The sequence below is a fragment of the Manis javanica genome, chromosome 4 (assembly GCF_040802235.1).
Source record: "Manis javanica isolate MJ-LG chromosome 4, MJ_LKY, whole genome shotgun sequence".
In the NCBI taxonomy this organism is placed as follows: domain Eukaryota; kingdom Metazoa; phylum Chordata; class Mammalia; order Pholidota; family Manidae; genus Manis; species Manis javanica.
Window position 1 is genome coordinate 93,296,535 of NC_133159.1, and position 24,161 is coordinate 93,320,695.

The 24,161-nt window shown below is 40.6% G+C and overlaps 1 protein-coding gene across 7 annotated transcripts in view; it reads left to right on the top strand.

Annotated features, from left to right (window-relative positions):
• Positions 1-24,161, top strand: part of LOC140848937 (solute carrier family 22 member 15-like) — an 88,497-nt gene that overhangs the window by 23,497 nt on the left and 40,839 nt on the right. For all 7 annotated transcript variants that reach the window (XR_012130268.1, XM_073234383.1, XM_073234379.1 and 4 more), the window contains 3 exons: positions 13,558-13,690; positions 14,358-14,522; positions 20,354-20,483. Coding sequence is in view for 6 of the 7 variants with exons in the window: in XM_073234383.1 (XP_073090484.1) it covers positions 13,558-13,690; positions 14,358-14,522; positions 20,354-20,483 (428 nt within the window). In the remaining variant the exon portion in view is untranslated. The remainder of the gene's footprint in view (positions 1-13,557; positions 13,691-14,357; positions 14,523-20,353; positions 20,484-24,161) is intronic.

Consider the following 24,161-nt stretch of genomic DNA (forward strand, 5'->3'; position numbering starts at 1 on the left):
GAGCACCACGCAATGTGGGTATGTGCTCCTGGGCTAGATTTCTAGGGCTGGGTATTTCACAGTCCTGGGCTTCTACTCCCCACTTTGTTTCTCTTCCTCCCGCCTGTCAGCTGGGATGGGGGGAGTGCTCAGGTCCTACTGGGTTGTAGCTTTGTTACTGTATCATTTTCTGTTATGTAGATTTTCATGAGGAAGATTTTCCGTTCTCTTTTTCCAGATGTAGACTGGCTGGTGCATTCTTATTTCTGTTCACTCTATTAGGAATAGTTGTATTTGCTGTATTTTCGTATTATATGTGGTTTTGGCAGGAGATTTCTGCCTCACGTCTCATGCCGCCATCTTTTAGCCTCCACCCCTGCAAAATATTTTTTTTAAAGAAAAATCCTAAGTGGCATAGTCACCCAATTTTTTTTAAGATTTTTTAGTTTTTTAGTTTTTAATTTTTAGAAGTGTGACTGTAAGGTTTCTTGGTGTGGATTTCTTCAGGTTTAACCTGTTTGGAGATTACTGAGCCCTTGGATCTGCAGGTTTATGTCTCGACAAATTAGGACATTTTCAGCTATTACTTAAGTGCTTTTTCTTAGCCCTTTCCTTTTTCTCCTTTTCTTCCAGAACTCCAGTGACAGAAATACTACTTATTTTGTTATAGCCGCCACAGATTTCTGAAGCTTTGTTCATTTTTGCAGTCTGTTTTATCTTTGTTTTCAGATTGGAGTTTTCCTATTGCTCTGTTTTCAAGTTTACTGATTCATTCCTCTGCCCCCCTCCATTCTGTTGAAGCCATTCATTAAATTTTTCAGTTCTAAAATTTCTGTTTTGTACTTTTTTTTTAATACGTTCTCTTTCTTTGCTGAGACTCTCTGTTTCTCTGCTGAGTTTTTCTACTTCATCATCTGTTTCAAACATGTTTATAAGTGCTCATTGAAGCATTATCTTGATAGCAGCCTTAAAATCTTTGTCAGCTATTTCTACCATCTCTGTTATCTCAGTGATTGCCTTTTTTTATTCTACTTTGAGATTTTCCTGACTGTTTATATGACAAATTATTTTTGTTTGAAACCTGAAGTTTAGGGTATTATTTTGTTAAGCAATTCTTGGTCTTATTTAAGCCTTGTTTTAGCTGTCTTTCTGTGACACTACTATGACACAAGTAGAGGGGAGGACTACCTCATTACTACCAGGTGGTAGTGGAAATCCAGCCTCCCCATGTGGTCTCCACTGACACTGGTGATGGTGGTGGAGGTGGTATTTGGGAGTGTGGGGTGTTTCTTTCCTCATTGCTGTTTGGTAGGAATGAATGTGCTGGCTCCCTGCTTGTCTTTTTCTGACACTACTCAAGCTGGCTGGGGTGGAGTGACTTGTTAACACCTGGCCATGGGGGAAGCGAGGTTCCCCACTTACTCTTTGCTTGGGTAGATGAGGTTGGAGCTACAGTTGTATGTGTATGTGTGTGTATGGGGGTGGTGATGATTTGTTGGAATTAAACAGTTATCATCTAATTTTTTCTGTTTTGCCCGACTCGGCCTTTGTCCAGAAAGAGCAGGCTTTCTTGGGGCCTTTTTATCACTTTTCCCAGCATTTCTGTGTCTCTGGTTTCTCCAGCACCCAGTCTGGGGTATGTGAGGCAAAGAGAAACCTGGAAACTCACCCCTTGTCAATCCTTGGGTCTCAGAGTCCCTAGCTAGTCTTCTCTCCACCTTTCCAAGTTGTTTTATATTTGTTTTATACATAATATCTGGAGTTTTTAGTAGTATATAGTAAGAGAAACAGGGATAAGTATGTTTATCCCATCTTCCTGGAGCTGAAAGCCATCCTATGTCCTTTTTATGTGCCCTTCATTTTTTTGAGCATTTCAAACATTTTTGGTATAAGATGATGCTCTGGGTTCATCTTGTACCCTCCTGCCCAGCCATAGAATTTGCCATTTCTTAAAAATGGTTCTATTTATTGCTTCCATAGGTCTTTAGAATGGGTAAGAACTGATGTCTGCTCTCCAAAAAGCTCATTACCACATTGTAATGAAAGTGGATCTCAGACTAAATTCTTCCACACATATAAATACTTATTAACTAAATTCTTATTATCAAAGAAGTGCAAAATAAACTATCTTGCAGGCTTGAGACATCTAGCTATGTGGTTTTATAGGTTTTTGGAACACTGCTTGCGAGACAGGTCACTACAGACTAGTTTTTCTTAGTGAAAGTACTCATCCGACCCTCCCTGCCAACATCCATCAGACACACTCTTCCAGAGTTCATATGGGCTCTGGACCAAGGAGGGGTTTTAGCCCAGGGCATCACCCCTGTAGATAGAGTGCAGGCTACACTGGATCATCTCACAAGTTCATGGAGGAGTAGTGAGTGTCTCTGAAATATATAGAGCTGATGCATTTATCTTGAATGTCTAACTTCATCAGGGATACCCCATGTTCTGCATTCATCATTGCTAGTCAACAGGCCACTATTTTAATCAAGAACAAGTAGAACATCCATTGTTGATAGAAACAATTACAGAAGCCTTTGTGGTAGCTCATTCTGGAGAATGGGCTTCCTGAATAGATGGCCAGCTGACCATGACTGGACAATGCAACCTTAGTTAGATACTTACGGTGCCAGGGTGAAAGCTTGACCTAAATTACACATGGAATATCCCACTGCATGTGCTTTACACTTTAAAGTAAATTAGGTGACATAGCAATACTATGCTTCAACATAGCAGACACTCAACAAATGGAATCCAGAGGAATTGGATTGAATTAATATTAATGAACATAATGAGCCCTTTTAGGTATTACCAGAGGGATGCCATTATTAGCAAATACTCATTGAGCAACTACTACTTGTCCTGATACAAGGAGGGAGAGTGCTGATAGGGCCTATGTCCCAGGACAGCAGAACAGGGTGCCCTGATCACCGGTACCCCCTGTTGGCACCTAAGAGGCTCTCCCTTAACAGTGCAGGCAGGATCTGAAAGGAAGAGAGCCCAGAGAGCCTACTCCCAAGAAAAAGAGTTGGTGGATGTAGGAGAAATGGAATTAAATAATTCCCCCAGCAAGTGCTGAAACCTTTAAAGCAGCTCTGAGACGAGGATAAAAGGCTGCGATGGCTGTCCCCTTTCCTACCTGGGATAGTATCTCATGTCTTCTCATTACTGCTGGGGTGTGTCTGTGAGTCACTGTCTGTCTTGCCATCTGTCTTTGTCAGACTAGCTGTGTGTCTCCCTTCCCACTCTTTTTCTCTGATTCTCTGTTCTCTCTCCCCTTATTTCTCTCAGCCTCTGTCATTTTGTCCTTCTGTGTATGTTTCTCTCTATCCCCACTTCTCTCCTTTTCAATTCTATATTGTCTGATTTACCTTCCATTTTTTTCTCTCTGCTTTCATGTCTGTGTTGCACTGCCTGTCTGTCTCGCCTTTCCATCTCTTTCTCTGACGTTTCTCTCTTTGTGTTTCTGTGCGTTTTTCTCTTTATCTCTCACTGTTCATCACCTTCTCTCCCTCTTCCTGTGCTACTCATCTGTCCTCTTTCTCATTCCCACCCATGTAGATTCACTGAGATACACATTCTTGGATGTATATGCTGTTATCCATCTTGATTTTACATATATCATTATAGATTCATAAATACATGGTACTTTCCTTATGGTATAGAGTCACACATTATATCCCTATCCCATCAGAAGATCAAACAGTTTTCCAGCTCAGAGGTATATCTGAAGGCACAAATATTCCCTGTGCAGACAGTGATCCTCAGTGTCTAGCAGGTGAGTAGATGGTGGGGGCAGGGCTGCCCAGCTACTTGATTGGGTTACAGCAATGCATTGCTGCTCTGGGATCTCTGAGGGACTCAAGGGTCATGGTTTTGAGAGAATTTTCTTTGGTGCTTCCCACATGCGAAACCAGCCACTCTGAGAACGAGTGGATTCATGATACTTTGCAAGGATGCCTGTGGCATGTCCCCCCATGTCAATGGATGATGGCAGGGTAGCTTTGTTGGCTGCACAGTGGGACAGAAGTCTGTGGTCCCCACAGGATCCTTAGGGGCAATGAGACAATTCCCTACCTTGCAAAGAGTTTATAGATGAGGAGGTGAAATTTTATAAGGAGTAGGGAGTGTGAAGAGGCAGATAATCATGCCTACCTTTTAATGCACTCCTGTGTGAGAGGCTCTCTCAGAAGCCTTCCCTTCGTGCTGCTTATGTAGTCCTGCCAGTAGCCCTAGCCTGTAGGTAGGTAATTTAAACAACTGGCAGGTAGGTAATTTAAAGAGTTTGTCCTAAATCATATATTTAATAAACCACTGGTCTGGGATTCAGTGATCCCATATTTTTTCCACTGTATCAGTGATTTCAAACCACTTTTTTTTCCTTAAAGAAGTGCAGCTTTTAGTTTTTGATGGTATTTTGGTTGGCATTTCCATGTGTCAAAGAGCCAGATGCTTTGCTGCTGTCCTTAAGAGGACTGGGGTCCGGGGCCCCAATACCTCTGCCACTGCCAGGCATCCTTGGCAGCCCTGAGGCACTTCCATGAGGAACAGGGGGAAGAGCAGATGGAAGGATGTGTCAGTGGACTGGTGAGCATGAAGGCTGGCAAAGTATGGTGCATCGTGCCCATAAGCAAAATAACTGCCCGCCCACTAGGCTGCTGGTCACCTGCTTGATACTGCCTCCGACAGAGTGAATTCCCACTGAGAAAAGGGCAAACAATCATAATGTTTGTATTGTGATTTGCAAAGTAAAATTATAGGAACATATGAGCCCAGAGAGTAGCAGGGTCTGTCCGTGTGTTCAGAACTCAGCAGCCTGCTCTCCTTGTGCTAACGTGTCAGCCCCATTTCTCTTGTCTGAATATATTCAGGTAGACCCAAAAAGAGGCTCATCTGCTTTACATTTTTAGTTCAGAATCTTTTGTTTATCCTGAAGTAATGGTATTTTATTTCAAGGTACAAATAAAGTGTCCACCCTGTGTCCTTGCCTCCACCACTCAGAGTGTGTGAGTTACATGCGGATTCACATATTCTGCCTCTGCTTTGCACATCGGAACCCTATTTGGGTGGTGGTCCAAGTTCTGGAGTGATTTGAAGTGCGTGGAATGGGTGGCGTCCAAGCTTCTGGCTGCTGCCACTAAGAGTCAGTGGAGAAACAGCAGCCGAGGGAAGAATGGTCAAGGAGCAGCCAGGGCCAGCAGCGCTCAGCAGGATGGCAGGGCAGTCACTCCAGCCAGCGTCCTGTAGGGGCTGCTGGGGCTGCACTGCCAGTTGAATACACCTTTATTCTGGTGATGTGCCATCCCGAGTGAAACCCTCCACTTAGTGTCTTAGCATTAATTCAGTTTTGATTACCTCTCTAGTTTTTCAGTGGCTACTCCAAATTTCCAGAGTGAGAATATTAAAATTGGCATCTGAATTTGTCGATAAGATGGCAAATATCCTTAATATGCAATCTATGTCATGCAGAGAATACATGATTCTTACTGAAATTATTTGGCATAAAATGAGAGTTAAAAGAGCAAGTATTAAGTCTTGCTGACCTGTCATGTAAAACTCCTGAAAATAAATATCAAGGTAGACTCTACAAAACTACAGTTTCAGGGGATTGTGTTAAAAATACACATTTTAAAAGTTCCACCCTGTACCTCATTACATTCACATCAGGCCCATAGAAGTTATTCATGGAGGATTTGGAGAAGGGTGAATAAAAGGTTATATAGATGTGATTAACATGGTATTAATAGGAAAAAAAACCCCTGTAATCCAGGAGTCCTGACTGTTTTAAAATGAGCTAATAGCCAATAGGGTGAGTTTATGTAGCAAATTGCTGTCTGCTGTATTCAAATTATTCCCTGAGCTCTGAGTCATTCAGAAAGCACCGAATATCACGGAGACACACAATTATCATGCTTAATTAATGTTTGCAACCAAAAAGGGTAAGGTTGGAATCCTTAATATCATTGTGGATATTGAAGAACTGAAATTGACTGATTATTATCATAAGATTAATATATTTTTCCCAAGCCATACCCTGGGGTCAAAAGATAAAGTATTAGAACTATTTGAAAAATTCACTGCAATAATTGCTTTAGGGGCTAATTTTTTTTTAATGTCTTGCTTCTTTACGCCTGTACTCCTGATTGTTATAGCCTGCACACTTCACCCAGTAAGTGGTAATGCAGAGTGACAACTACATTGAAATGAAGCAAGTTAGTTAATTACCATGAAACTGTTGGTGAAGTACCCTGTCTAAATACTCCCTAATCACAGGAGGCCTCTGATTACCTGATTTTCTGCTGAAGTGAGGTTGTCCTTACAAAGCTGTCAATATTTTGTGGGAAATACAGGACAGTGGAGGGCTGAAATTTGGTTGCAATTGTTTCCGGAACTGTCCAGAATGTTTCACAAGACAGCAGCCACCTTCTGGCTTATGCAGAGCCCTCAGAGACATATGCATGTGTGGGGGAAGCCACTGTTTGTTTCAGCCCTGCAGCCTCGAAATACTGACAAGCTGGGAACCTGGGTAGGGCTATGGCACTTACAATGTGATTTGCTTTTCATCAAAGCAGGACTTCGGGTGACAAGGAGCTCTATTAGTAAGCACATGCTGGCCCACCTGGACTGCCTGGGGGAGTGGCCTTCATCTTCCTGTTTCTTTATGATCAGGGAGGCTCTTCCTATGGGATCTGTCCCCTTTTCAGGGAAAGCTGAGTTGGGGCTAGCAATCTGCACTGGGCTCAAAATGAGTTTGAGAAGAGACATGCCAGCCAGGTAAGGCACTTAGGTGCCCCTCTCTGACCTGCATGGCCCCTGCCTGGCTGGAAGGTCATGGATGTTCAGTGCATCATCCACGGCAAGATCCTCGAGGCTGTGTGATCCGCCATGCTTCTCTCAGCTTTTCTCAGCAGGGGTATTTGTGGACCCATGAATTCAGGACACAGATGCTTGGAAGTGTATGCTTCAGTTGCACAGATTTTGCCTTTATAGCTTTTCCAGCCACATTTCCAGAAAACTGCCAATTTTCTTTTTCTCCTTAGTTCTCTTTCTCAGTAATACAAAGTTTAAAGATCAATGCAGAATATTCTATATGTCACATAGGAAGAAGAAAAAGCCCTCAAATTCCAAATTTCCCTTACTTGCTCTTTCATGAGAACGCCATTCAGTGGCTTCAGGGTGACTAGTTAGGTAGTTCTCTGTCTGTAAACTCACAACTTGATGCTTGAGTCATACTTTGAGGTATTGTATGTGAAGATGCCTTGTAAGACTATAGTATTCACTCTCATTACATAAGTAACTCAGCAAATATTTGATCAGTGCTGTCAGGTAAGCACTTGGGATATAAAATGCACTTAAGGATCTCACAGCATCATAGGGGAGAGACAAGGAAACACATAACTCACCATACATCATATTAGAAGCAAAAATAGCAAGACATACGGCAGGAAGGCGAGCATGGTCAGCTCTGCTCCAGTGAAACAGGCAGGACTTTGCGTGAGAGGAGCTGCCTAAGGTGTGTCATGAAGGCTGAACAGGAGCTCCCAGCGGAAGAGATGGGGTTGGGGGTGGGCACGGGCAGCTGAGGGCACAGCCTCTACCAAGGCGCCAGGCATCTCAGCAAAACTGGGATGAGGAATGCATATTTTCCTTTGGGGTTTCATGTCCTCCCTGGGGCTGCTGCAAGGCAGTGGGAATGCAGAGTCATTCACTCACTGTGGGCCCAAATAAGGAGGATAACCTGATATTCGGAAAAGCTTGGAGCCCTTTAATTCTTCACTGTCACTTCCATTAGAGTGCTCTGTGGTAATATAGCAAATTAGTTGAAGAGGGGTCCTTCTTGCTTTTTAGTCTTCCTAATATTCATGACCAATTTATGAAGCATCTCTTATAACCTGTGTTCTACGATGTAGGGAATGGTAAGTTAGCTGTCAGCGGGGGAATGAAAAGAAAGCAACCTGGGGATGGACTTATGTGTCCTGTTGGTACAAGGATGTCAAATAGACATTCAATGTTAAAGTTCATCAAAGTACGGAAATTGTATCAAGTATTTGTATTTCAAACAGACACTGAGGAATGAGATAACCCTTCCCCACCCCCAAAAAAACACTTTGGAAGTTGATTTTTTGATATGTTACTCTCTTCTCACCCCAGCCGCCCCTCGTTTCCCAAGCACACAGGCTACATGCCCTTAACTTCATATTGGTCATGGAACCTTCCCTTTTCTTCCTTTTCCCTCTTCTTTCTACAGCCTCTGGTTCTGCTACCCCAGGTCACAAGGACATATTTGTTTTAGTATTCCTTCTAATATTGGTTTTTTTCATGACTTCTTGAATGGAGCACATGCTAAGGGTTAAAAATAAAGTCTTTATCCAATATATTATAATTTCTGTGTTTTTGGCTTAATACACTTAAATACAGTGTTATAATCACTGGTTAGCTCCAGAATCCTAGGTCTTAACTAGCTCAAACATATAGTGCTCAAGGAGATTCTGAGACAGATGTCTTGTGATCAGGCCCAGGCTCCCTTGCTTACTCTAGTGTGGTTGTATATGAGTTGCAATGGTATCTTCTATAAAATGGAAATACTAATACTAATATAATAATAAGAACCTATTCTAAAAGGTGGTTGTTGGGATTCCAGGAGAACATTATATGAAAATTGGTTGGTTATTACCTGATATAAGGTGCTACAGCCTTCTTATTTGACATAACTTGGATACATATTTTTCATTACTTGGATATTAATTTTGTTTTTAGGACTATATAAACATGCAGCCCATTTTAAAGCAACACATTCTTTCTTCAGACTATCCTATGTTGGCCATTTCAGAAAAATGATTGATTTGACCTGTGGCATTTCTATAAAGCATAAGGTTTGATGATTTCAAAAAGATGCTAAAAGTACATTTTGTTATTTCCTTTAAAATTTATCTTCATGCCTCATCAATCTGGGTTGATCTAATCCATGCTAGTGACATCATACTACCTATTCATGGATGACTCAGTCCAGATTTCTATCCACCTTGAATCCAGTCTCTTCTCTGAGGTCTCCACCCTATCCAGGCTGGCCTGGATCACTATTATGACCTTTGATGGGTCCAGTCTCTGTATTGCAGCTGAGCAACTTTTCATGAAACATAAGCAGGAAGAATCCAAACATTAAATAGAAAACTCCCAGATGCTTCATTAATTCCCAGTCAGTAGTAACTGTCTCAACTCTCTTCACTTCTGCCTGTCTGTCTTTTTCCTCCCACAAGAGCTGGAAGGCTCTGTGCGGCACCTTGGTTGTGTACTCACACTGCTCTTTGCCATATTTATGTTCCAGGCACCTGCTGTTGGTATCTTTCCCCAGTTTTTCCTGAATTTCAGGTTGGCTTTCTTTTTATGAGTGAATGATTGTATCAGTGCTTTTAATGTTAGCCCCTTCACATCCATTTTGAAAATACAGTATAATAAATGCCCACAAATGAACTCAATTCAGTGATTATGGTAAGTATATGAAGAAAAATACAGATGCTAGTCATAAAACAAAATAGATGTAGCCATGTCAGCCTGAGAGACTGAAAATAGTTCATCTTTATATTCTTCCTTTTTTGTTAATCTGTGGGAAAAGATTTCCTGCTTTTTCAGCTCACATGTGATTTTTTCAAATCAAAATGAATTGGTGTAACGAGAAAATGTATCCTGTAGCTGTGGAATTTGGCTTGCCATTTAGAAAAATCATGGAAGAATCAACACTTTAATGATCTCTAGCTAGTTAAGGGTTTGAGTGACTTTTTAAAGATTGGTTATACCAGTACATCCTCTCAAATACTGTAGGGATCATTCTCCTAGTGTATGTGGTCTGAGCTTTGACAAAATAAACCTTTAGATCACATAGTAGCTATGTGATAAATATATAAACTATTTTGGAAATGTTTAAAGTTGCCTACAAAACACTGAAACCAAAATCTCACATGCTGGGGAACCATGGATATGGAAAGCTGGTTGTAAACATGTTGTCCTAAGTCTTTGGGTTGGCATCCTGAGTCTACCTGCCCGGTTCACCTAGATCTGTCAGGGAGGTTTCCTGGGTTCCAGCTTCATATGCTTTAATTTGCTTTTTTAAAAAAGAATCTGGCAGTGTTCCATTGTTCCATCAGTTCCTGAATGTATTCCAGGAGAAATAAGGAAATGCATAAGCCCAACCAGCATTGACATGAAGAAAAATTAGTAGAAATTACTTTGACGTTTTGAACTGGCAGCCTGAGAATCAGAATTTGGAATTTGCTGGTCAAACATTCCATAGGCCACTTCTTCCTAAAACTGTTGACAGATATCCAGTTGTTGGAAGGATGGTATTATAGCCTTTTTGATGGATTTGAGAAGTTCTACAAATGTGGTCAACAGAATAGTTGATTATAGAGTAGCCAAATTAGTCACTCTTTATTAATCAAGCACAAAACATATGTGTATGAGCCTAAGTCTCTTGACCATATAAACAAACTAGCAAAAATTGAGATACAGGATGATCAACGCTAAAGTTGCAGGCTAGATTTTAAAGGCATGCAAGCAGCAAAACAAACACTAGGACACGTAATGCAAGAACAAATTAAAACAAGCTCTGTGGATTTCAAGGTATTAACAATAAGTACAATTAGGCATTGTTTGTAGGCTATTGTAAGAGAAGGAATATGGCTGTGATAAATGTCCTTCCTTGGCCAACCGGGTATCTAATGTTTGATTCATTTTTTGACCTAGAAAAATGTCATCCTAGGCATTCCTCATGAATTGAAAATTATACCACAGAACTATCCAAATATTCAAAATAAATTTTTTCAAAAAACAGAATTTGACCTTCAAATTCCAGGACCCTTTTCATCTCTTTTTATGTGGAATTTAAAACGTGTTTTCCCTTTCCTTCACAGATCCTTAAGTCAGGACTTCTTAACTTGATTAATCTTTTTTGAAGACTCCAGCTACACTTAATGTAGAGTTTGGTAACTGGAGGTGTTGAACAGGTTGAAGAATTTGGAGTGGGGTGTACTGAAAGAAGTGAGTTGGAGGAGTAGGGGAAGGGGGTGTCAGAGTGAGCAGGCAGTTCAAACTCCAGAGTTTGGAGGTGTCGCAGTGACTGAGGATCACGAAGGCCAGCACAGGGGTGCTTAACCTGAGAACTTAAAGAATATGCCAGTGCCTGAGCCCTACCCCCGTGTCCTCAGGGAGACAGGCTCCTCCCAGCTTTTGACATTCCCATTCTTAATATGTGGCTGTCTTCATCATGGCCCGAGATAGAGCTCCAGCGTTCATAGGGACTTTCTAAACAGTAGGCTAGTAGGAAGGAAGAACGGGCAAAGGGACAATCGGCTGTCTCTTAAGACAAGTTCTGGAAGCTGCCCCGTGATGTTTCTGTTTACATTCTTTGTGCAGAATTTGGCAGTGTGGCCATACCTAATTGGAAGGGAGATTGGGACATGTAGTCTTTAGTCTTGGTAGTCTTATACCTAGCTAAACATTCCATTACTATGGAAGAAAGGAAGAGTACTTATTTCAAAACAAGCTAGTGTCCCAGCCACAGAAGGAGAGTAGATTACAGTCTGATAATGTGATCTTCAGAGAAGCTGATAATTTTGCAGTGTGGTATCTACTCCCACCCCAGGCTCTCAGGTCAATGGGTACAAAAGGAAAAGCAGCCTCCAGCTGACAGTGATCCAACTAACTGAGTGATTTCTTAAGGGGACAACCAAGTTTCAGTTAGGGCAAGAATGGGAAGTACAGAGAAATTAATGATAGTGGGGGTTTTCCTGATGATGATATTACTTCACTACCCGCTGTCATATGTCTTCCTTTTCTCCTAACCAGCATATACTCTGTCATTTTAATAATCACTCCTTTGCAAATCCCCTCAATTCCCTGATGTCTCTCTCTCTCTCTCTGTAGTACTCCTTGGAAATCCCCAACTGTGTGTAAACTCAACACCCTACTTTCTCCTCATAAAATTGATAACTTACAGAGCTCAGGTGTGTATTCAGCGTGGCCTGGCAACCCTGCAGCCTTTCTCTTGAATGGGCCAGGTCCTGACATCTTCCTTAAGGAGCCTGTGTGTCATCTTTCTCCTTAAACTTCAAACTCCCCCTCCACTTCTACTCCCTTCAACTAGTGACCTCACTTGCCATTTCAATGAAAAAGAAATGAAGCCACTGGCAGGAGTTCCTTCACTGCCTGCTTCTGAACCCACATTGCTGCCTTTCTCCCTTCCTCCCCTTTATGGCGGCATCTCCCTGCTTCTGTGGAAGGCTAATCTCTCTACATTGTACACTCAAGCCCATCCCTTCTTGCTTTTCCAAATTCTTTTCTCCTACAAGGATATCTTCTCTCCTGGATCACTGTCATCAACATGCACCTATATTAAAAAGGAGGCCAATAATCTTTGGCCTTACATACCTGTCCCACTACTGTTCCATTTCTTGGTTCTTCACAGCAAAACTTACAGAAACCATTTTTGCACACATCCGCTGCCTGCAATTCCTCAACCTCCTCCAGTTCTTTAACCTTCTCAAATCTGGCTTCTATTCATACTTTACTGAAACTTCCATTTTTAAGTGTCCCTTTGTTTCCAAGAGTAGCACCACATCTCTGTCCTTACCTAAAGCAGTGTTTGACCTCCTTAACTACCTCTTCCTTCCTGAGTCAAATTTCCTCTTGTGTTTGTGACGTCGCATTCCCCCCTTGCTTTTTTTTCTTCCTCTTTAACTCCTATGTATGAGTTTTCTGTAATGGTTCTTTTCTACGAATTATATTTTATTTTCGCCTTTTAATGTATCTCATGTCAAGTTAATTTTTAGACCAGTGAGAAGAATTTTGAAGGTTAGAGGAAGAATTTTCCTCCTGAGCAGGTTTATGCATGTCGTAGCTTTTTAGAATTTCCTTCCTTTTTAAGGTTGCATAATGTTCCAAGTATGTATACACCATATTTGTTTATCCATTCATCTATGGATGGATGTTTGGGTTGACTCCGCATTTTGGCTACTGTGAAGAATGCCACTATGAACATTATTTGTTTGAATCTCTGCTTACAATTCTAAGCATGTACCCAGAAGTAAACCCAGAATTACTTTAGGTTTAATTTTTTGGGGAAAATACTCAAGGGATTTAAAAACCCACTAACCTATTGGAGAAAAGGACTGTTCATTTATTGCTCTATATACACATATAGTATGTGAATGTCAGAGAAGTGGAAGTGAATCACATGCAGCTTCTTTCAAGAAATGCAGGAGGCTGGGATGAGGACCTTAGTCAACAGATGCATGAATAAAATTAGCAATTATATATTGTGTTCAGTACTGTGTAGTAAGATGTGTATAGAGTACTCTGAAAGCACCTTACAATAATAATGTTATCTAGTGTCTCTGAAGGCAAAATCTCCTTGGATGTTGTCCAAGATGGATGCTTTACCAAATTCTGCTAATAGGGTAATGGAGTAGAGAAGTTCCAGTGCACACGTTTTTGTTATACATTTAGTTTTTTAATAGCCAACACAATCCATCTGTCTTCCTTGTGATCTAAATGTTTCTCTTTTGTTTTCTCTTCCTCCAGTGGTTTTTAATTGCCAACAGATCCTACAAAGTCAGTGCAGCAAGCTCTTTTTTCTTCAGTGGTGTGTTCGTGGGTGTTTTCTCTTTCGGTCAGCTTTCAGATCGCTTTGGGAGGAAAAAAGTCTATCTCACAGGTAATCTATTAGTGTGTTCATGAACTGACTAAGAGAACTTTTTTCCTTATAAAGAAATCAGAAAAATCAGGGGACAAAAATAAGAAGACTGTTTCTTTAAGGTTCTCAGGGAATTGCCACAGGGACACAGAACTGATGTTCGTGCTGCTCTCAAGAGGCCGTACTGCAGCCACAGCTGATTCTGGCCAAGCATTCTAGAGCGTACCTGGCATTTGTATTGTAAGCTTCTCAAAGATGATGTTGCTTTCCGCACCCTCCCCCCCCAAATTCTAAGTTATATTTCTAAGGTATACAAAGATTGAGACAGTCTACTGGATCCATTTCCTTAACATCTTGTGTGTTGATTTCATTTCAGATGAGCTGCACAGGATCAACACAGTGCTCTTGACAAGTCAAGTATGAGCTAGGGTTTTTCAATTTCCAGCATTATTGTGAATAATTGAAAACTGTGTGGTTGACAGAAATCAACTTGTAACAAATAAAGAAAACCTTAGTTTTTCCTTTCTGTTTTTTAAGAGAAACTGCTTAAAAAAGAAAAGAAAAGAAACAGCTCAGAAAATTTTAAGTTTACAAAGATTAATCTTCACAGATTAATAAACACAATTTACTACTTTCATCAAATGCTGTTTTGCTTCTGGATTATTGACTATTGTTCCTCTCTTTCTAGGTTTTGCCCTTGACATCTTATTTGCTATTGCAAATGGATTTTCCCCCTCCTATGAGTTCTTTGCAATAACTCGCTTCCTGGTGGGTATGATGAATGGAGGAATGTCACTGGTGGCCTTTGTCTTGCTAAACGAATGTGTGGGCACCACCTACTGGGCACTCGCAGGTACTGCTTAATTTCATGCAGATATACAGGTCTATCTGTTCCAGAAAACCTTGTAGGCAACCACTTTAACCCTGAATCTGACAATGCATGTGGACTTGAGGCACTCTGTCCAGTCAAGATTTGCTTTCCTGAGTTTTTCTGGTATGACCTTGAATATATTCCTCTGTAGAAAGCCACCCCTGGGGCCTGCTTCACAGATGGTGTGCCTGCCCTCCATCTCACAGATTGCCTACAGGTTATTGTGAGTGGGTCAGTTTCCTCAGAAGGGCACTGTCTGCTTTTCACCTTATACTGAAAAATAGTGCAGAGATAGGAAATACTAGAAACTCCTTTCTGTGAGCTTTCTTCTTATATTTTACTAAATTCTTATCTCATAGACCTTTCTGGTTTCTTCAAGTTGGTAGATAACACTATCATAGTGTTTCTTTACTGATGTCTAAGTTCCAAAATTGAGGGAATATTCTGTTTTATTTTTAACCATCCCATCATCTCAAGAACTACATTGTAGTAAAATCAATAATTTTAAAAGGTCATTTGACTTGAAATAATGTCTTGGGAGAGTGACTGCATCTGAGACTCCACTTTGTGGGCTATAGGTTTGCAGTGACAACTTTTTGTTTGTTTTGCATTTCATTCATGTGACAATTATTGAGTACTATTGAAATTCTTGTACTAATATGGGAAACAAGTTGACCATGTGACCAATAGAAATGTGTCTGAAGGTGGGTATGTAGGAGAGAGCGCCATTTCTTTAGAACTAATGCACAGTGCCAGCTACCTACCATTTGCTGAGCATGTGTTATGTGCTAGGTATCTCAGTAGGCATTTAGCACATTATCTGTAATATTCTCAGAGTTTACAAGTTAAGAATTTCTAACTTCATTTTATGAATGAGGAAGCTAAGCCCCTAAAAGGTGAGGTGATGCACGTGTTTTCACGTAGCTGATAACTGACAGGACTAGGATGGCAACCTGGGTCTGCCTGGTACCCAAGGTCACATCTTTCCTGCTGTTTTCTGACAACTCTTCTCCTGGTACTTCATTATGTCACCTCACATGAATGCTGGCCTGGTCAGTCCATTCTTTCTCACCAATGTTGTTTTTGAAGTTGATGAGGGCTAATGTACTGAGCTGAAGACAAAGGCTAAATAATATAGACTCCTGCTCTTGTTTGTATGTTTACAGAACTACTGTCTCAGCTAAAGGGTGTGTAGGTTGGAAAACTTAGGACCAGGCTGGCGGGCAAGACACAGCAACTCCATCCTAACAAGGCTGGCTTCCTGCCCACATCTCGCATGGTGCTTTATGACTTGCTTTGTGTACAGCAGCTCCCAAACCTTTTGGGGCAGGCTGCGTTTTTCTTAGCCCAGCTCCTAAGCTCAGACCAGTGAGAAAACTTCCTCTGAGTCTTCAGTTTGTATTGACACTTCAATACCATTTTTTCAAGTAGTGGGCTCAAACTTGCTGGGACTTTTCTAGAAATTAGTAATGATGGCAATCATGACCACCCACTTCATTCAGGGAAGACCCGCAAGCAGTCTCCCCTGTGAGCTTGGCTTCTCTGAAGTCCTAAATCTTGCTCATCTAGAGCCTAATGAGGACCTATTTTTCATGTACCTAGCACATTCCTCTATGAAAATATTAACATTTGAGTTTAGTTGTTCCATGAAGATGCTTCTTTACAAAAGACGTACACTGTCCCCGACCCTGCTAGATTATTTAGGATTATTCCTGTCCTGCTGCCTGTGATGAGCTAAAGAAAGACTTTCTGGTCTCTTACTCCCTTGTCAGTCACCTATACCCAGTGAAGAGACTCCTATTAAAGTGCTTGGACCTCCCATTCTTGTCCTTGAAACTGAATTAAATGAGGCCTTTAAAATTTCTGTAGCAAAAAAAAAAAAAGGTTGAAAGGAAAAAAATTGTAACAGAGGAACCAGACGGTTGCCCAGAATGTGAAGTTGAGAGAGAGAGTGAGAGATTCTCTGAAGGCCCGTGCGCTGGGCCGCACCTGAGACACAGGTGCGATTCAGGTGGCACCAGTCCCTCTGCTGCGGGGGTTTCCCTCTTTCCTCTCCCACATGCCCTCTCTGCCCCAGAGGTTTGTCCTTGGCCTTTCTTCTCAAGCTGGTTTTTCTCTGGTACAAGGTGATGCACTCCTGTGGCTTCAGATATGCTAATGAGCTGCCAGAAGGGGAAACCTGTGGTGCAGGAGGGGATTAATTGGAAGTAGCCTAATTATTTAGCAGTAAAAAGAAATTGAAAAATTATGCTTGAGTACAAAATGATTGCATGATTTATAAAATGCTAGTAAAATATGTACAAAAAAGTGTAAGTACAAACTGAAAATATCCATTTTTGTCCAATTTGCAATAAATAAAAAAAAATGCTGAATTATGAAATTTTTATATTAATGCTTATTGTTTAATTACTTTCTTATATTAATATCTATAACCAAAAAAAATTGGTGTTCATGACCAAAAAAAAGAAATCAAGAAATCTGTACAAGTCAAACAGAAAGAATACTGCTAGTCTTACCACCTAGTGGCCACTGCGACGTGTCCTTCCAGAGCTTGTCCTTCGCATATCTGTTCCACAACATCCGTTTACCAAACAGACCCTGCCATGTGGTGGCCACTGCATTTTTAGGCATTCAGGATTAAAGGGTAGACAAGACAGGGGTGGGGTAGCAAAGGTCCATGCTCTCGTGGAGCTTATGTTTTAATAAGGAAAGGCAGAACAAATATGGGGTAATTTCAGAAAATTGCAAGTACAGTGAAGAACAATTAAACAATGTAATGGACCAAACAATAATTGTGGGGGATAGTTACTTTAGTAGGGTAGTTACAGAAAAACCTCTATATAGGTGTTTGAGCTAAGATGTGAATGCTGAAAACAACTTTGGCATGTGAGGTTCTGGTTCTGGAAGAACATTTAGCCAGGTGGAATAGCAAGAACCAAGGCCCTGCGGCAGGAAAGAGCTTCTTTGAGGGACTGGAAGGGTGCCTGTGGCTGCAGTGTGGAGTCAGGGAGAGAGAGAGGAGAGAGCAAGTTGGAGCAACCAGATGATGTAGGGCCCACAGTAAGCCAAAGGGGGGATTTGGGTTTTTTTTTTATTTTTGGTGGGGGGATTTGTTTTTGTTTGATGTTCAGTGGGAAGCCAGTGGGAGAACTAAATACAGGAGTGATAGGATCTTATATATAGAACATGACTCTGGTAGGTGTGTGGAATGGGTCACAGAAGAGCAGAAGTAGAAATTGAGGGATCATTCAGGAGGCTGTTTTGGTTGCCCCCGTGAAGCACAGTGGTGGGTTAGACAAGGTGAGGGCAGTGGAGGCAGAGGGGAGCAGACGCATTTGACCTGGATTTGGGTTGGAGCATGACTTGCTAAAGGATAAGAGCCAGGAGAGAAGAGGGAATCAAGGAGACTTCATGGCTTTGCTTGAAAACTGGATGGATTGATGGTACCATTTACAGAAGTGAAGTCACAGCTTTGTACTATTTCCTGACCAGCTGAAATTTAGCTTTTATTAGTGCAAACTGAGCAGCAATAGTAGCAGACTTGAAATTAAAATAAGCAGAAAAGAAATCTGAAAAACAAGATAAATACATACAGGCCCATAAACAGTTACAAAACCACCGCTGGTACTCCAGATCACATCTTCATCTCAACATCTTAACCTTCTTGTCATTTCCAGGCACACAGGTACAGCTTCTTGCTGGACATTAGATATGAATGTCTATTGGCCCCTCAAAAAAAAATTATTGCTTTTGAAAACCTAACAACTCTGTCATCTCCAGGGACCTCTGCTTGTGGTAATGCCATCACAGTACTTAAGGTTATTAAACTAGATACATTTGAATCATTTCCTTTTGTTCATCATATCTAATTGATACCAAGACTTACTGATTGTAAGTGACAGAGTCAACTCTGATGAGCTTACATATTGCAAATCATTTGGTTAACCTGACTGAACTGCTGAGGACCAAGGCTTCAGAGAGGTCCAGAACCAGGAAGTCAGATGCTTTGCGTCTCTACTCCCCATCCTCTCTCAGAAGCTTCGTCTGCTCAGTCAGGGAGGGGACCCAGCAGCTTTCAGGTCGCATCACCAAGGCCAGTATTTAAAATCCTGGGTGAGAGCTATGAATGGTGCAGCTGGGGGTCACTGCAGTTAGGCAAAGTATGATTGGCAGCCCCTGCCTGAAGTACAAGGATGAAGTAGGACAGATCCCCTCTCTAGAAAAGGAATTAGATAGGAGTGATGGTAGACAATATTTTGTAACAGATACCACAGGAGGCACAAGATGGCTTTGGGGGGAAGGTTAATAGATATAATGGACAATACTCAATTATAGTAGAACAATATAATCAACATTTGTGTAGCATGCATTATTTCATCTGACCCTAACATCTACCCTTTGGGGTAGGTATTGTCTCACTGATGAGTAACCAGGTTCAAATCATATTTAATGATTTGCCCGAGGTCGCACAGCAGCATGTGGTGGAACTAGGGTCTGAAAGTGGTCCCTCTGAAACCTAGGGGCTGTCTTTTTCCTACATCGCTGTCAGTGGACACTGAATGCTCAGAACTGTTGTGAACAAGGACAAAAAGCCTACTCTTGGAAGCCAGGTGCTATCTGATGCACTATAATTAATCTGTCATAGCTATTGATTAGCTTAAATTTCCAAGGAAATCACCCTGTCCCCATTCCCTTACTTATCAGACCACATGTTCTGGTTGGTGGTCGGAGCACACTGAACATGCTGCCACCTCAGTTCTCCTTTTTGCTTCCCCCATTTCCTCACTAGGGCAAAGAGTATCCAAGTAATTGTTGTTATAGATTTATAATTATGGAAAAGAATAGAAGAGAACATTTATTTTATAAGGTCATTGTAGAAAATTCTTATAACAAGATCAACAGAGTCCTTTCGTAATGGGATGCCCACCTTTCCCTCAAAAGGTGGAGAGAGAGGAATGGTACAGCATGCAGGCTCCCCAGTCAGACCAACCAGGATGTGATCCCGCTGCCACTTGCAACTCCTTGCCCTAACCTCTCTGAGCTATTTCCTGACTTTGTATATGGCCAATAATGGTACCTGCTTTATAGGACAATGTATGTAAAAGGCTGTGCTTAGTAAACACTAGCTATTGCCCCTGCTAATAGCAATAGTAGCAAACCTGGAAAGTGTGTCAGAGGTATAGAATTTGTAGGCATATTGGATATGCCAGTGGATTTAATACCCATTTCAGTCTTTATTTCAAAAGACAAAGGTTTCTTAACAATCCCACGGTTGATTTTTTTTCTGTCAGGTTGCTGGCAAAAATCCATGCCTCATGGAGCTTATATTCTATGGAGGAGAGACAGACAAGAAACAAATACATATAAAATATTATATATCCAATGGTAATAAATTCAGTAGGGAAGAGAAGTAGGGAGAACTGCGGAGTAGGATGTTATTTAAGATAAGCATTTCAGGCACAGCCTCTGTGATAAAGATGAAGTAATGCAATAACCTAGTGACCTAAGAGCCTTACTGCCACACAGCAAAAAATATTTCTAAGCTTCAGCATGTGTTCATGTTGGTACAGCATTCAATGCAGAAAGTATTTGCACAAACCCTGAAAATTCATTTTGGCTACATGTTTGTTTTTGGCATTTGTCCTTCTTCCTTGCCCACTAATTTGCTGACTCTCTTATGTTTTTGTCATCTGGTGCTTGATATTTGTGTAGGTTTTTCTTTTCTGCTGAAGGCAATGGCTCTGTGACAGGGGCTGGAAATGATGGTGCAGACAGTGCCCTCTCCAGTAACAGCTCTCCTTTCCCTGCATTAGGATCGATTGGTGGCCTCTTCTTTGCAGTTGGCATCGCCCAGTATGCCCTACTGGGTTACTTCATCCGCTCCTGGAGGACCCTAGCCATTCTGGTTAACCTGCAGGGAACAGTGGTCTTTCTCTTATCTTTGTAAGTAGTTAATTTAATAAGCAAAAGGAATGTCTTAAGAGGATGCAGGTCAATGAGTGGCGTTATTCCCTTTCAGGAGTTTGCCTGAACTGACTTTGGTGAAGAACTAAATTCCACAAGTGCTCCAGTGCTTGGCAGCTGCTGGAAACAGAGATGCTTAACTAATTCAGAGTGCAGGTATCCCTCATTTAAAGTAACCTCTCAATACACTGCATTTTAACCTTCAAATTGTTGATGTAAGGTGCCAATTTCTTTTTTAACCGAATGCCTCAAGCTTAAAGAACTTTAGGCTAGTGAGATCATGTGCTAGGTATGCAACTGAGGTTTGATGTTTTAGGACAGTCATCATATTGACTATGTAGTGGCAACAATTCATCCTACAGATGAGGACCACTTCAGGGCGTCTAAACGTGGGTGCAGAAAGATTCTCAGATACAGGAAAAGTCCTGAGAATGCCTGGGCTCTAGCAGTAAAAGGATGATCCCCTGGTCAGGCCAGGGTTCTACAACTTGCTCAAATGTCACACCAGGCTGCTATAAATGCTGTAAGGCAAGACTCCACCTGGGCATTTCAATCACAGAATCTTTGAAAGAAATAAAATTTTCAGCCAATAATACCAGGTTTCTTCTGTGCCATAAAGTAAGGAATACCTGTAGTAGAATTTTCACTCAGAGTTTTAATTTAGCAGTTCTTTATTCAAGTTCTACTAATGGAGATTTGGTGAGGACTGCACTGCCATTCGTTTTCATACTCTCTTTGAAACTAGGAGGATTAAGTACAAAAATGAATATAATAGAGTTAACCCATATTTAAGAAAGCAAAATGTATTAAATATATTTAATTATGTGATTTGGAGTGAAATTACTTTAGTAGAAAGGGAATCTAACAATATTTTATTAGTTTGTGTCTTGTAATTTTTGGAATAAATGGGTACCTTGTATAGTCCTTGAGTTAATAAGCATTCTTGTAAATATTGGTAGATACATGAATATTCTCTTAAATATTTAATAAACCTCATAGTTCTCAATCAAATATGGCCCTCATCTTTTGTTCAGTAGTAGAGTGAGTTTGATGGATGGTCCAAGCCATTCTGCCTTTCTTTTTCTGAATGTGTAGCCTGAGTTTGTCAATGCCTAGGACTAGGTGGGAAATATGCAGTGGGAAATGAACTCAGGTCATGAGAAATAGGAAACAGAAAAAAGCGTGTAAAATTACAATAATTTATTCCACTAGGCCTAGAATGTACAGCTTCTCACAGTTGGCTTCCAATTTATCTTTCCTCATCTCCTCACATCTCACTTCCCATACCCATACCCTTGGTGTTCCAGGCACACCGAGCTGCCTATTGGTTCCAGTATACATCTTAATCTTGTCTGCTTCTGTGCCTCCTACTCGATGCTGCGTTTGCCCTTTCAGTGGTCTTCTCTCCATTTCTTCTTCCTTAATAACAGCCTTCCAGTTTGCCCAAATGCCAGTCTTTGCAAATTTGTCTTGATTGGACCTCCAGCTACAGGTCACTCTCTTTTCTGAATTCTATAGCACTTCACCGTCATCTTCGATGGCCCTCTTATTTCTGCCTCAGACTGGAACCCAGCTCTCCTCATACACCAGGAGCTCCCTGACAGCAGCAGGCTCTCTCCTCGGTTACATGTCCCCCGGCACCAAAACCCAGAGCCTTCTACACAGTAGGAGGCCCTTCATATCCACTGGACTGATGGCAGCACAAAAACACTCGGAATTAGCTTTCAGAATTAGCCATCAGCAACATAAGGAAAAGTCACATTATCTAAGTCATACCTTGTTTGTTTGTTTTACTAGAAACATTATTAGCTGAAATTCTTAGCTCAATTCGCAGTTCTTTAATTTGAATAGTTTTGTTTTAAAAATCACTGCCCCATTAATTTACAAAGGTTTCTACTTTTTAGGAAGTTCATAGAACATTTCTGAGTAGAGGCAACACTGTCAAATTAGCAATGTAGCTTCTGAAGGCTGCCAGGGCAGCATGCAGAGGACAGCAAGTGCTTTTTCTTTCAAAAACATGTCTTACTGTTTGGTATGCAAAATCTGCCTGTGTTAGAATTTCTATTCCCAGATCCTCCAATTGACAGCCAGGTGAACCTTCATAGCAGTAACCTTATTGGCTTCTCAAAATACAGAGAAATATCAGGTCCTATGTTTACATAATCAAGATAAACCCTTTCTCAAGTATCAAATATTATATAGGAAAATGACTTACCAAGTTTTAAAAGTAATTTTTATTGCTTATAAACTGCTCTGCAAAGACAGAGAAGTTTATGGAGAGGGAGAAATGATTTAAATTACCCAAAGAGAATGACCTAATATTTTGGCTATTTCCTTATTGTCTTTTTCTCTCTCCTTACAGTCTTCCTCAGTTTTAACTTTTGTTATGATGACTTCCTAGTATCTCACTTGTTTTTCTATTTCAAGTGGACTCTCTATATTCATCCCAATAGTCTTCTTTTTTGTTCTTTATATTTGTATTTAGACTGCATCAGGTGTTTTGCATAGCACCTCATGTGCAGCCCTGTGGATAGGGCCAGTTGGTCCAACCGATGACTGGAAGACCTAATGTCCAACAGGACAATATTTTACTTGATTATTTATTTGTGTATCAGTGGCAATGGAGAAGTAAATAAAGGGATCTTTCACAGTGTTATAGAAGGCCTTTGTTCTTGCTTTTGTTGACAAATGTTGTGTGAATATTCTCTCCCCGGTAGCAAAATTCCTAGGAAAAGTTCTGCCTTTACATTTCTATTGTCTTTTCTTTTCGTCACCTATTACATTGTACGGTACAAACAAAATGAACATGTTCAGTAAATGCTTATTCACTGACTAGCTGTCCATGAGTTCCAAATTCTGTAATGTTTGTTGCCAATCCACTGTCCATGCAAAGCATGGCAAATTCTAAAAGGCATCTTCAGTAGCCAATGTTATTTATACAAAATGCATTTTAAGCAAATAATATCAAATTAAATCAAAAGGCACTTGATGTTGTGTTTAGTAAACAAGACTTCTAGGTTCTGCCAAACTTTGTCTTTGAAAAGTTCTCTAAGTATGTATAGTGTGAAGAGGAGAAAGTAGACATAATAATCCAAGTCTTGAAACTGTTGGAAGATATCAGTGGGGATATAAATGTTCAATACTTTATAGGTCTATTAGGAAATAACTGTTGTTTTTATAACTGGAATTAACCGGAAAATACCTTAGTTCTTTAAGGTCTTGAGGGTTCAGGAATAACCTTAGGACATATTGAAGCAAGTATGTCAGCTGATTGAAGCATTTTGAAGTAGTAAACACGCAAAAGTAGTTAAGATGTGATAAACCTTTTTAATTTTTATATGTAGTCTCAAAATAACCCCTCTCCTTAATAGTGTATCACTGTATTAAACACTTCTTTAAAATTTATTTTTTCTGAAAAGATAATAAAGATTTTTATCTTCTCTGTGAGGCTTTTTTAGAACTTAAAAAACCTACTATCTCTACAGTATTATTCTAACAACACTTGGCTATGATTTAGAGCTGAATCTCTAATCCATGCTTTATTAAGAATTTGTATGATATAATACAATTGTATTGTATATAAACCCAACATGGAATCGGGTTGTGGTGAGGGAATTCCCTTACTGTGTAGGTGAACTGTCTCCTTCTTGTGCACAT